The sequence below is a fragment of the Bactrocera oleae genome, chromosome 4 (genome assembly GCF_042242935.1).
Source record: "Bactrocera oleae isolate idBacOlea1 chromosome 4, idBacOlea1, whole genome shotgun sequence".
Classification (NCBI taxonomy): Eukaryota; Metazoa; Arthropoda; class Insecta; order Diptera; family Tephritidae; genus Bactrocera; species Bactrocera oleae.
Window position 1 is genome coordinate 33,602,660 of NC_091538.1, and position 15,437 is coordinate 33,618,096.

At 33.7% G+C, this 15,437-nt stretch overlaps 1 protein-coding gene and 1 long non-coding RNA gene across 9 annotated transcripts in view; both read right to left on the reverse strand.

Moving 5' to 3' along the window:
• The window catches only part of Obsc (Obscurin), a 358,871-nt gene that overhangs the window by 23,416 nt on the left and 320,018 nt on the right, over positions 1–15,437 (reverse strand). For all 8 annotated transcript variants that reach the window (XM_070108137.1, XM_070108138.1, XM_070108141.1 and 5 more), the window contains 3 exons: positions 7,570–7,755; positions 3,924–4,161; positions 3,274–3,855 (listed from right to left, as the gene is read on the reverse strand). In XM_070108137.1, the coding sequence (XP_069964238.1) occupies positions 3,274–3,855; positions 3,924–4,161; positions 7,570–7,755 (1,006 nt within the window). The remainder of the gene's footprint in view (positions 1–3,273; positions 3,856–3,923; positions 4,162–7,569; positions 7,756–15,437) is intronic.
• Positions 6,541–7,486, reverse strand: LOC118682468 (uncharacterized). The gene is made up of 2 exons (XR_004978314.2): positions 7,273–7,486; positions 6,541–7,160 (listed from the first exon to the last, which is right to left on the reverse strand). It is a non-coding gene; the product is annotated as an uncharacterized lncRNA (long non-coding RNA).

Here is a 15,437-nt window from a genome sequence, read left to right on the forward strand (position 1 = left end):
TTTTATATAGAAGCAAATTCATAACTTAAAATTTGTATGCTCTTGCAACATATTATATAACTGCTATTCAGGATTCTGAGACATGCGGCTAACATTACTCAATATCCTACATATATACATATACATATACATTATATTTATAAATTGATAAATTGTTTTGAAAATAACTTCTCAAGTATATCTGAACAATATCAAAAATTAATGATAAAATTAAAAGTAATAATAAATAAAAAAGTTAGCCATTCAATTTCTCTGCCCCTAATATATCCAATTTAATGATTTCCGACTTTCCACCTAAAGTTCGGTGGAAACTGTTTAGGTTGGTCAAAATGTATGACATTTTAATGGAATTAAGTGAACACGTTTTCTTCAAAGATATTAAATTATATTTTGTCGAATATAATGAATTTTAATCCTTTGGTTGACGTTTTTTACATCAACTCAAATTTTAAACAAAAGGGGCGTTTATGACCTTCAAAATATGTTAATATAAGACCAAATTCGAGTGTAATTTATTCACGATTTCGTCAAACAATAAAGTTGAAACTTTTCGATACATTTTCTAATATGAAACATTTTCTAATATGTCTGCCAACACCGGAAGGTATTTTCCCGGCTTTGATCCTTGCAAGTTGCAAGAGTATGAGAGGTTCGGCTACACCCGAACTTAGCCCTTACTTGTTTTTCTTATTCTTATTCAAAAATAAGGTGTGTATACCATATGCGCAACAATGCTGTTGACCGGTGTTATATTTCAGTAGCTTTCCACATTGGTGACATTGGACGTTATATCCGTTTTTACATTTTTAAAATAAGACATCACGCTATGCATTATTTAGTAATTACATTGACTAGAAATAATATTTAGTAGAAATAAATATCGAACAATAAATAAGTATTTCGATGACTTTTTATTGAAAAATTTGTATCTATTTAGAACTAAAAACAACAAGTACGGAAGGGATAAGTTCGAATGTAACCGAACATTTTATACTCTCGCAAAGTCAAATGGTATACTCGTTTGAGATTTATTTGTGGATCTTGCCGCCTTGTTCTCGTTGACCGATATTTTCGGTAAAAAGTCAACTATAGGCACTGGGGTCCACATATTCAGTACTTAGGGGCTTGAACACTTTTGGTTCAATTTAGGTAATTTTTGGTCACAAAGTGGCATACTTTAAACGTGTTGTTCACGCAAAGTTTTACGCCGATATAATCATTGTTGCTTGATTTGCATACTGGAAAGTGAAAATATCAGATGGAATTTAAAATGATGTTTTGCGTGGTTGTAATCCGATTTCGCCCATTTTCGTACTATAACATAGAAATATGAGAAGAATATTATGTACCGAACTGGTTGAAATCATCGGTTAAGCAGATCCCAAGATATGGGGTTTCACCTAAAAGCGGGCGGTGCTACGTCCAACTAAATGCTAAAAACTTGTTCTCAGTGAATTTGGTTATTATATCTTCAGTGGTATAGGAGATAAGCACATTAAACTTATTAGGGGGCGGAACCACGCCCACTTTAAAAAAAATGTATACTGCAGATGCCCCTCCCTTAAGTGAACCTGTATACTAAATAAGAGCCTTGTATCTTGTGGTGGAGCTTAGTTATGGCAATTAAGTGTTTTACGCCCATCTGCAATACCAACCGTCTTACGGTACCAAGAAACATGTATACCAAGTTTCATAAAGAAATCTCAATTTTTACTCAAGTTACAGCTTGCACAGATGGACGGACAGACGGACGGACGGACAGACAGTCACCCGAATTTCAACTCGTCTCTTCATCCTGATCATTTATATATACATAACCCTATATCTAACTCGATTAGTTTTAGGTGATACAAACAACCGTTAGGTGAACAAAACTACAATATTATACTCTGTAGCAACGAGTTGCGCGAGTATAAAAATCAGATTTTGGAGCAGAGGGGCACGAAGAAAACCATTTATTGATTTAATAAATCGAAGAATTTGTATAATTTTTGCAAAAACTTTTAAAAATAAGGAGCATCACTTTTGGTATAGAGTTATTTTCAGTGATGAGTCAAAATTCAAATTGAAGCTGGCAGATGGAATAGTTAAAATATGGAGGGAGGCAAATACTAGCTTGCATAAACAAAATATTATGCCCACGTTTAAATACGGTGTATCATCTGTGATTGTTTGGGGATGTTTCAGTGCTTCGGGAATAGGAAACTTGCCCTTTATTGATGGAATCTTGAATGATAAGAAGTATATAGATAAATTAAAAAGAAATTTACACCAAAGTGCTGAAAAATTGGGCTTAGGGTGTCGTTTCATCTTCCAGCAGGATAATGACTCCAAACATACGTCATTAGATACAAGGCTTTGGATATTATACAACTTCCCAATATACATGAAAACAACACCTCAGTGCCCATAGCTAAACCTAATTGAAAACTTGTGGTCTGTTTTGAAAACTTCATTAAAAAATTATACCATTTGAAACATTCCGAACCTAAAACGAGCTTTACGAAAAAAATGGAAATATATAACACCAAAACTCACAAAAAAACTGGTGAAATCGATGGCATGCCGCTTACATGCTGTTTTAAAACAAAGATTAATTTTATTGTAACATTTATTTTTTGTAGTGTAAATAGTGTACGAATATGAATTTTGCTGTATAGAAAATTTTAAATATGCTTAAAAATACGATATTTTTTGGAAAAATAAGTTTCTTTAATAAGTTGAAAAATATAAACGTTTATACTTGAAATGGCATATAAGTTTACTAATTTATTTTGATTATATTTTTTTTATCTGCAAAATTGGTATAAAACATGTGGTATGCGAATACTGTACATGTCTGAAGAAATATGACGCATAGCTTTATCTTGACATCCATATGCTATAATTTTCATATAATACAGTTAAAATTTCGGTACTTTCCCTCACTTTACAATAAAAAATTTAACATTGAACAAGACGAAAAATATCGTATTTTACAAAAATAGGGTATTCAAAGTGCTTTAAATTCACAAAAATATTCGGACTGTAACTTTTTAAGCCAACAAATACCGAATATGAGGGCGTCAGTGTCGCTGCTTGCCTAAGAATACAAAAAATATATGTATGCGTTTTTTACTGCTCATAAATTGGTAGTTGGCCATATCAACCACATATTTCCTTTTTTAATTTTTTTACCCACTATTATTTATGAAAACATTAAATTCTTGGGAATCAACATTTTTCGGATTTAGTTTATTTTGAGTTTATTTTTTTTAAAGTATTAACTCTTACCGTTAGCCCCATATGTCCAATACCATGATCGTGCATGTGGTCCAAGCCCCATAATGCTTGTCTTATGTAGTATGCAATATCTCTTTCAGTGTAATAGTTTCGTTTAAGTAAGTTGTTTTTGACCAGTTCTCCACCGGCTGCTAACTCGATAATTAGGGTAACATTTTTGTCAAGGTCATAAGCATCATGTAGTTGAATCAGATTTTTATGATTGAGGCCATTCATAATTTCCAACTCATTTAACATGAACGGTCGTAATTCGTGTCGACCATACATAATTTTCGCGGCATAGTTATCACTTGTTGCACGTTCAACCGCGTGGTAAGTGATTCCTTGTGTACCACGCCCTAATTCATCACCGATATCGTATTTATCGTTATAACGGTTTTGTTTCGCTCGAATGTATGGCAACCTTCCATATGTTTTATAGATATATGTGTCTTCATTTTCCTCTATATGAAGCATCACAGATGTGCTTATGGATCCTGCCACATTGCGGGCACAAACCGAATATAGACCCTCATCTCTAATTATTGCATCATTAATTGAAAGCACATAAATATTTGGTTCGTAATAATTAGTCTGCAACGACACGAGAAAATGTTAACAAAATAATTATAATTTAGAACTTTTCTATTTTGTATACAGACCTTAATTCGGGCATTGTCGGCAATGGGTTGCCAGTCTTTAAACCATCTGATTTCCGGTAATGGATCGCCAACAATATGAGCTTCTAAGCGACCATTTTTTCTCATCATGATATACGTTTCGTCAGGGCGCTTTAGAAAGCGTGGATAGTCAGCTATCATTAATTTGACTCTCTGCCTAGCTTCGCCATATTCGTTAGTGGCAACCGCTTCATACCACCCAACATCTCGCTCAATCATCCTTTCCGTGAATAATAGAAATATCTTGCGTTATAATCTTAGGTAAAATCAGGGCAGAGCTTCTTGAGAACTTAAAAATTTATAATTCATATAATTGCTATATGATCTGTATAGCATATATAATTATAGTATATGTAAGTATATTCTGAAAGTAGTTCTATTTATATAGAAATATACATATGTAATTATGTCTATCCATCTAATTTAAAACTTATATTAATCACAAGTTATCTATATTTGTCAAATATGCCATATTAATAAACATACAAACTTAAAGAAACAGATTTAATAATGGGCAACAAATAGTGTTAATTTACTTTAAGTAATTTTACTATAAGTAATAATTATAATATTTCATTTGTCTAAAATTGCTTTCACTTTATCAATACTAGTTGACTATCGCGTTTTTTATACTTTCGCACCATGTTGATGTTTTGTTAACCTAACAGTTATTTGTAAGTTCTTAAACTAATTAAGATAGAGTTATGTAAAGATGTATATATATATATAGTTTAATGATCAGGATGACGAGACGAGTCGAATTTCTGTCCGTCCGTCCGACCGTGCAAGCTGTAACATGACTTAAAATTAAGACACATGCACATGGATTTTCCGCTTACTCCCCATATAACGATTATGTTGAAAACTACTGAAAATGTGATAACACATTATGTGTCAGAAGCATTAAATTTCATTAAAGTCTATTTCTGTCAACAGTGTATACTTGTGCATAAAATGAATAAAATTGGCTGAAAACTTATATTAGCTCCCATATATCTAATATAAGAATTTCAAACCGAAAATGTGTGGAATCAGTCCACAAACTCCCACATATAATTATTTTCGTTATTGTAGCATACTTTATGCTTAGTCGAACCCTTGGTTTTAACCTCATATCCCTAATATGGTGTCATCTGGTCGATATTTAGCCTCTTTGATTAATTAGTTAGGTGTTAATATACCACAAATATCTCGGACACATAGCAAAATGTAGTAATGAAACTTTGATTTTGAAGCAACTTGATCCCGAGTAAGCTGAAGCACCAAAGGACAAGCTGTTAGCGTGTCCAGCTCTCGGAAAAGTTGTATGTAGAGCGGATAGAGCATCGAGTTCCGTCGCAACTGTTGTTCAAGTGACTGTATTCGGTCCAATAAGGATTGAAAGATCGGTGTTCGTATATCAGTTTCACCTTGCAGACCAGTTAATATTCCGGCTGGAATATTGTTCTATAGTGAGGGCCCACTATTAGTAATACCATTTACAACAGTAGCTGTTCTAGTAAATGGTTCTACAAATTGTGGCAGTAGCTGCAGCATCTGGGATGGAAGATGCACCTGATCCCTCAACCCGTTTGAGTTCATAGGCGTTGCAAAAAGATGTGCTATTCTCTTAATAAGGTCTCCCTCTATGACAGGATTTCGCTTTGCTCTTGTAGCAACTCACCGCGACGACGAAGCCCTAGTGGACCAACGGAATCTACGGAGTGAACAGGACGTATGAGTTAGCTTTCTAGAAGATGCACTTGTTGGGGTGATACCGTATACACCCTATCGGCTGGGGGAGCTGCATTTGATACGCCTGCGTTCAAACTTTCAGTGTGTGTCACAGGAATTCGCTGATTAGCAGCCCGGTCAGTAACACTATTATCTTCTGGATTGTACACTATTGGAAAGCTGGTTGAAGTAGGGAGACTGTTGGCTGCAGTGAAATTATACCCAAGAGCGAAATCAGCAAGTGTAGCAGATGAATCCGAATTATTCTCGCGCGACATTATACAAGTAATTTGCGTTTATATGTAGTGCGCGATGAGGGTAGAGAAATTTCCCTTTGAAAGTTATCATTCGAATGCATGATCGGCTCCCGATTTTCCCATTGCCTGCTGTGCTAATTTTAATGATTGCTCCCGTTTCGCTTATTGGACCAATCAGAACGCGCCACGTCAGTTCATACGTAAGCAGGTAGGACTCACGAGGATTACGTTAATCATGCTGCTATATCGTTCGTAACAAATAGTATTAAAACCGCGTCTTTATTTATATATAAATAAATTATATATTTTAAAAAAGCAATGGCTCCTATATATATATATTTTTAATGTTTTTAATACTTTAAAACTTTGTTAACTATCTTCCCACATACAACTTTAATGTTTTTGAAGAATAAGTCAAATATGACACAGTGTTTTTTGCTCTCAACACATCTGCATTAAATTTTTGCTCTCTTGTTGATATTGAAATTTGTTTTGTACAATTTTGAAAATGAATAATGTATAAATCAGTCCATACATAGACTTCCAGTCAAAACTGTTTTTTCAGATTATACCGGAATATATGAATATAAAGAAAACAAGAATTGGCAGTTAATAAGAAGATAGAAACATCTCATTTAAACATTTATTTATCGTTCTAATTAATGAAAAAACGGTTCTCTTCAAATCTGTTGACTATCATGATTAAGTTTTTGAACACGCAGTTTAATCTGGAAATCCAACTTCTTGGCTAATTCTGCCTCTAGGCACAGTGTAGATAGTACTGAAATATTGCCCTGTGGCGAGCAATATCGATGAAAATTTTGGATCCTTAAAAAAAACGGGAAAAGTGCAAAATATCCTCGAAACGGTGCCAATATTTGAGAAAAGTGTTTGTAATTTTCGAGCATTTATGGCATTCAATAAGTTGTATAAGAAGACAAGAAGAAGCAAAATTGTTTGCAGCTGCATTGAGTTCATCTTCTTTCATATCATGACCATTTTCATCCAGTTCTTCATCTTGGTCGCTTCCGTATATTTTTTTTTTACTGATGGCTAAATCGTCTTGACATGCTCTAAATTCGCTGCAAATCTACAAGAAGGCTTTCTTTATTTCTAACTTGAGAGACGTTGGAGGCATTGATCTCTTGAAGAACCATGTTTCTTTCATTGATTGACTGAAGGATTTTAAACCATATGGGGGATTTAAGAGTTTCCCAAAGTTATGTGCTGCTACTGAAAATATTGAAACCTTTTTGAACGACGCCAAAAAAAGTTATTAATCGAGGTCAGCATTCAGCCGAGGCGACTCCAACCATTTCAGCGTGAGGGGTGCACACAGGGCAAAGGAACTGCATACTTACTTTTACATTGGATGTGATTTTGCTCCTTCATATTTACAGGTCATTACATTTTGTACATTAAAGTCGCAATAGCTTTGCCGGTTCATTCGTGACAATTTGCAAAATCGAGAAAACGTTCTTTTAACTCTATCAATTAGATTTAGGTATTACAAAAAACCGTTAGGTTAACAAAACTGTTATATTCTGTTGTAACTTGTTGCTAGAGTATAAAAATAGATTACTTGCATTACATACATATGCATCTTATAAAATAGTTTATTAATTAAAAACTACTCATTTTAATCCTTAAGAACTTACTTATTTATGAAGAGGGTAGCCTGCCCATTTCGAGTATAACTGTAGTCGAACCTTCCTCCAGGTTCTATGAGCGTGTCATCAAAATAGTATGTCATCTTGGGTTTTGGATAGCCATATACAAACCACATTAACTCGGTGTTATGATTTTTGACTCCATAACTGCACTCGTTTTCTCGTCGTAAAAATCTGTCAATGGAAAATAATGTATTTTAAAAACAAGAATAATTCTAACTCGGCCTGAATGATGAGCAAGTGAAAAAGAAAAACTTTTAAAATTATTGAAAGTAGCAGCATTAACATAAACGAATTAATGCTTGTTGAATTCTTTTGTGACGATGACGGTATGAATTAAAATTAAATTGTTTTTACTTTAATTGACTAAATGAAGTAAAATGATGTATGCGTTGGCTCTGAGTGAAAAATTTAGATACACTGTACCATTCATTTCAAATAGTGTACCCAAAGGTAACTTTATATTCAGTCGCTATAGAATTCGAATTGAACACTGTTTTGAAATGCTGAAAGAAATATTTAGAAGTGTAAAAGGCTTACAAATCCAAATCAAAAACAAGTAAGGAAGGGCTAAGTAAGGATGTAACCGAATATTTTATACTCTCGCAAAGTCAAATGGTATACTCGTTTGAGATTTCTTTGTGAAAGTGAAAGAATCAGATGGAATTGAAAATGGTGTTATATGGGAAATAGGCGTGGTTGTAGTCCGATTTCGCCCATTTTCGCACAATATGAAAAGTGCATATATAAAATGTTCGGTTACATCCTAACATAGCCCTTCCTTACTTGTTTAAAATAAATTCAATTTTTTCTAAAAAAAGTAACAAAAAGTTTTTTAATTGAAAAATATTGAGTTTACTAAAATATTAAACTTTTTTTGGGGTAGACAATTTTCACTGCTAGTCACATTTTTTAGTATATGAAATATAGAAATGTTCTTAAACTAACTCAACATCACAGCCAAATACAATTATTAATAAAGAGGTAGACTATTTTTAATGTTTGGGTTTTAGTTTTCATCTTTTACATTAAGAAAAATTATAACTGAAAAGCTAAATGTGTGCAAAACCCTCTAGATACATTGAGCAATGGCAACGTTGGTCAAATAAAAATAAAAGAGAATAACTGATTTCTACGTTGTCACTACGGGCATATCTTTTGACAAATTTCGTTTGGTACAGACGATAAGGCGGCACGTCGGTCATTATTTCCAGCATAAGACTTTGCCCTTCCTTGGTCATAACGAATTATGGCACAGAATATCAATTCCATTTTATAGCGTGTATAGAAGCCCGTTTACAATTAGTTTAGATATTAAATGATAACGAGCTTAGCGAATGTCAACAAATTATATTTATTAACATTTATTTTAATGTATTATTGCAAAAAATATAAAGTCAAATGAAAAACGTAAATTAATATATTTAGAAAATGGAAAGTAGAAATAGATTGGAATTTATTTATAGGCATCGAGCTCAATACATTGTGGAAGTGTAACTCGTCTAATACCACGTATATCTCTCTCTTACTAGCATTTTTATGGTATAATTGATAAAGTTAATTAGATGGGTGAAGGCTTTTGTTTTGGGCTTCACCATATATACCATTGAAATATTGCACAAATATAAGGCCATACAAATGTATGGACCTAAATAAACGTAGTTAAATAAATGAGAGTAAACGCATGTAGAAAAACTACTATTTATATTATATATTTGTGTCGATATCTTTGGCCCTCTCTGTTTGTTTATTTGTGTACTCTCAAACTCTAAAATAAAATTTCCGTACAAGGGATGTTCACAATTTTTATAACTTAATTTTTATTACAAGTTCTACGCAAGTAAAAGTTATTAATATTGCAACGGATTTCTCGATAAATCGTCTATCTTGTAACTCACTATTGAGTTCGATCACTGGATTGTTAAATAAAAGTCCCAATTTATATGCTCTACTCTTATCTTTATTTCTAATCGAAACAGCTTAAGACTTTACTACTCATTATAAGAATTTACAACTTCTTATCTCAATTGCTCTTTATACGGCACCATTCTGTGGCAATCACAAATGCAACTCTGCAAGAATTATTTATACAAGCAGATATGGCAACGTTCAACCTAGACTATCTGTCATGCTGACGTATCTTCATCTTCCCTTTTCTTCACTGGTCGTCCAGCTGTAAACACGTATCACTATTTTTGTATGACACACATTGTATCACTTTTTGGAAAGTAAATAAATCAAACATTATTGTGCACACCCCACAACTCTAACTAGAAATATATAGTAGATCTTTAACAAAACTTTAGTTGATTCTGGTTTACCGTCGATTCGATTTTGTTCTATCCTCCGTGTTCGTCACAGTATGATTGAAACGCTCGATTTGTGTGTTTTGAGTCATTGTCTTGCTGAAAGACCCATTTCAGATACATTTCTTCACTACTTTACACATTTCATCTATTGGAAGTGAAGTTATTGCGTTTTAAGTGTCAGTATGTTTTTGTCATCGTTGAGAAAATGAGCTTCGATCAAAGAGCCAACAGTAAATTTTGTTTCAAAGTTGGTGAAACTTTTTCCGAAACGTTTCAATTGATGAAACAAGTTTATGGCAATGATTGCCTATCCCGTAGCAGAGTGCACGAGTGGTTTCAACGTTTCCAAAGTGAAAGAGAAATGAGCCGAAAACCAAAAAATCGCGCCTGTAGATGTCAAAAGTGAAGAAAATGCTGATTTGTTTTTATGATTCCAAGGATATGAAATAAGTGACTTAGACCTCTTTCATAATTATGGGCACATATATGTACATTATTTTTGGGAAATGGTTTGTAAAGAAATATTTTTTCTAGGATTTTTTCTTTTTAAAGAATTAATAGTTTGGGGGATGTAATTATAATTGATAGCTATAGCCGTAAGAAAAGCGTGGTGTATCCAAATCTAAGCCACAAACAGACATCGTTTAGCCTTCTGACTTATTGATCGTCATTGCGCATGCCAATCTAATTGAAAATTGAGAGCATTTAAATTCATTTTGCATTCAAAATGTTTGTTTCGATAATGTTTGGCATTAATTTTTAATGACTAATCTTGTGCGATTGCGAAGCCGTAGTGGGTCCAAATTATGAAGCAAATTAACCGAAGATCCTACCCATGCACGGCATATCCAATTAAATAAAAAATTCAATTGGATAATTCACAGCTTCCTTAGCGTTGATAGATTTGTAAGAAAAAACACAGAACATTTAAATTTAATGGGGAATGTTTATTATCATTCGAAAGAACATTCTTTGGCATTTATTTTCTAAATATTATATTATCTCTTTCAAATGTTAATTGAGATATACCGTTGAGTCCAACTGAGCCTGGTAACTGGCAAATGATACGCTTGATGTTTTTCTCCTAGGCCTGAATCTAAGCAGGATTGTCCGCATAGATTTTAGACTTTACATCGTCTAACAATGTGATATCACACGATCTTGGTGGCCAATCGACCGGTCACCAAAACGTGAAATTATCTGCTCACCGAAGTGTTCTCGCAATAAATCCATTGCTTGATGCGATGTGTGGGGAGTGGCGCCGTCTTGTTCAAACTAAATGTCGTCGAGATCACGAGCTTGAATTTCATCAAATAGTTGGTAATCATGGCGCGATAATGGTCGCCATTGACGGTAATGTTCTCACCGGCATCACTTTTGTAGAAATATAGAACGATGATTCCATCAGCAAACAAATTACACCAAACCGTTATTTTTTCTGGATGAAATGACAGCTCTTGAATCTCTTCTGGTTGCTCTTCGTCTCACATGCGGCAATTTGACTTGTGTTCATACCCATTGAGCCAGAAATAGGCCTCATCGCTGAACAAAATTTGGGTCGAAATCGTCAGATCTTCTTGGAACTTTTCAAGAGCCCAAAGAGCGAAGCGAATTCGCTTGGGTAGGTCGAGCGGATTCTTTTCTTGCACTCGTGTGCTGGGCGCGGTCAATTTGGTCGAATGTTATCCAATAATGAACGCTAGGTCTCAAGATGGGTGGTGGTGTTCCGAATAGTACGCGCAGTAGACCGATTACGTTGACCATAAGTTGAGCGACACACATTCTTTACAGAACGTAAAGTTAAACGATTTATAAACGTTGTTCATGAGTAAGTATTTCTATCATGAAATGCGAAATAACGGGTGTTTTTTTTAGAGGTATAGAACTTTAAATTGCAATAAAACAACGATGGAGTATTCGACTAACATGAATTTTATTTATCTGAAAGATAATCTTGTGGTATTACATTTTAAATACGATTTCTGGCATATGACCGCCATGACTGTCTCGGATGTAGTCCAATCTGGACGTCCAATTTTCGATGACTTTTTCTAGCATTTGTAGCCGTATATTGGCAATAACACGGCGAATGTTGTCTTCCAAATGGTTAAGCGTTTGTGGAAAAGCGCACGATTTTCTAATAACATTGCATATTTGTCCCTAAACTGGTACACTGATGATCGTATGTGAGGTACGTTAATGAAACTCAAAGAGCATCTTTTTCTTTTAATAATACGTAGTAATGCCAAAAATGATCAAATCGTGTCAATACTATCCCTATCTTCCATACCCTTAATATAAGATTTTCAAACTTCCGGTTGGCTTTATACCGTATATATTGGTCAATCTATAATATATTAAAATTATACGACAATATATATACTTGTATATTTAACTGTCGAAAACATGTGAAATAGGTCCACGAATTACCCAAACTGATATACAATATATATATATATAACACATATTTTTGATTTTCGTTATTCTAACAAACTTTATGCTTGAAAATATGTATACCTAGTAGTACACCTGAAAAATGTCAAGAGTTGTGCAATCAGCCCAGACCTTTTCTGCCCCCAATACACCCTATATAGTAATTAAATCAACAAGCTTTCTTAAATATTATGTGGTTTAACACTTAGTATGAATGGAATTGGAACATATATGACCTATAATATAAGTTAATAAGATACAAATTTTATTTTGTTTATTAATCTACTTTTATATACATACTTGTATGCTTAAGGACTTAATATTTGGGTATGTATATATCGATATGTTTATATTTTTTTGTGTTTTATATGTACTTTTTGTGTAACCGGACTTTTTTTCCATATACATAAGAATATATGAACCTTATATGAACATATTATATATACCTTAATCAGTCCACTGCCGCGCCCACAAAACGCCATTAAACGAAAACCAATGAAATGCCATAAGTAAGCATAAAATAAAGATAGAAATCGTAATTTGGCACAGAGGATCAGAGAAGCAAATGGCACTTGTGGGTTAAAAGTTTTGAAAAACTGGACGTGGCCCCGCCCTCTAAGAGGTTTAATGTACATATTTCATAAACTATTCAAGCTATTATAACGAAGTTCGCTCAGAAAAAATCCCTTAAGCACTCCTTCTGACACTGCAAAAATGCATGAAATCGGTTGATTACTCCCAATATAACGGTTCTGATATAAATTACTAAAGGGGCGATAAAACAATAATTAGACTTTATTGATATTTAGTCAAACACATAAAATTTTGGTCCCGAAATCATAGGAGGGGGCCTTATAAGTACCGCTGTGAAAGTTGACGAAAACCCGTATCTCGGGACCTACTAGACCGATATCAACGAAAGGCGGTATTATTCTGACATTCCATGTTGCAGTGCGAAAACGGACGGACTACACTCACGCCTACTTTCCATATAACAAAATTTGAAATTCCATCTGATTCTTTCACTTTCCAGTATACAAATTAAGCAACAATGAATATATTCAGACGAATTTTTGCACAATTACTGCCTTTGCACTCTGCCAGCTTATGAAAACATATCAAGATTCTCTACCCAACCATACCCATTTTAACCCTGAAATCGTGGGATAGTATACTAAAGCCGACCTAAGTTTTGGGGTGTAAAGAGTAAAATGATTATTTAAAGCAAATATTGAAATAATTGATATGTAGAAACAATGTAGTGAAGTGGTGGATACCTAATATACGATTTTTGAACTTCCGGTTTATTTTATTACCGCATATCGGCCATTGTGAGAGCTATCATAGTGAAAACGAAAGAGTATGTTTTGCTAATAACAATGTATCTCTGTGCCTAAAATCGGAAATATCGGGTGAAGACTTGCCCTAGCCGCCATATATAATTAATATCACGATTTTTGATCATCCGGCTTTACTTTACTCCATATTTATTGGTAATAGTAAGTGTACTTTAATTAAACTCAGGGAACATATTATTAGTATGTGGTATGTTAATAGTATGTCGTATTGCTAAAAATACTCGTACAAGTATATGTACCTAATATGAAATTTTCAAACTTCCGGTTGGACTTATACCATATATACGAATTACCTCCTTATACCAGATATAATAGGGGTTAGTCGTTATTCGGAGGTTTTTTCCGTTCACTTTGTTTTTGTAAAATTAACGAACTATCGATGTACTGAGTAACGAAATACCAGTCTGGCAAGCTTGATAATTTTTTCGTTAGTTGGTAACATCAAATCAGCAGTTAGTTTTGCGTCGTTGTCTAAAAAGTACATTTTATTCATTGCGAAAAAATTAATTTTCAGCTCGCTAGAAAACAATTTTTGAAAATTACAATATATACAAAAAATACCAGACTAAAAAAAAAAGTTCACAGCAAAAAGTTTCACAGTTAAGTGTTTTAACGAAGTATCAACTTACATAATCGGTCTGAATACCCCTAATGTATTTGGTTTTTCTAATAAGCCTTATGAAAAATATTTCGTTCAGTGTGTCAGTTAGATATTTACAAAATTGCTTGAAAATATGTTTTCAAGTATACCTGAGCAATGTCCAATATAGCAAATATAATGATTTCCGATTTTCCACCTGACTTTAAACCGTACAGGTTGGTCAAAATGTGTGATATTTTAATAAAATTAAGTTTAAATACAATATATTATATTAAATTTAGCGCCTTGGGTTCAGTTTAAATAACATTTGTCCCATTTGAAGCAATAAAGCAATAAAACTAAGCTTGTTTATTGCATATAATATGACTTATTAAAATACCAAAATTCATTACTATCCATTCACGATTTCGTCGAATAAGTAATGTTGAATTCTTCCGCAAATTTTTATACTCTTACAACATGTTGCTACCGAGAATAATAGTTTTGTTTACCTAACGGTTGTTTGTATCACAAAAAAAGAATCGCGTTAGATATGGAGATATATATGTATATCAATGATCAGAATAACGAGACGAATTGAATTCCGAGTGAGTGTATGCCTGTCCGTTCGTCTGTGAAATCGATAACTTGAGTATCCCGTGGTACCCATGAAGGGTTGGTATTGCAGATGGGCGGAAGCGGACCATTGCCACGCCCTCTAATCAGTTTAATGCGCATATCTCCTAAACCATTCAAACTATACTAACTAAATTCGTTTTGGGCAAATCATTTTGGCGTTCCTACCCACGCTGTGAAATTCGGAATATAATCCCGCCCACTCCCCATATACCAGTTTTGTTAAAAAGTACTAAAATGCAATAAATCAATAAAGAAATGTGCCATAGACTTAAAATTTTACACCCGAAATGGTACGATAGGGCTTAATAGAAACCATTGTCAAATGTTTCGATGGGACCGTGGAAACCCATATCTCAGGACCAAATTTGGCAGCTAATATTACTACAAGGAGCGTTCCAAAGTAAACAGTAAAAAAGTAAACTCTAGTGGTGCCATCTATATGTTGACTAGTGCGTTAGAATCTGCTGTCCTTTATGTCGATAAGATCCAGTAAAAATTTCATGACATTTCATCTATTGGAAGTGAAGTTATTGCGAT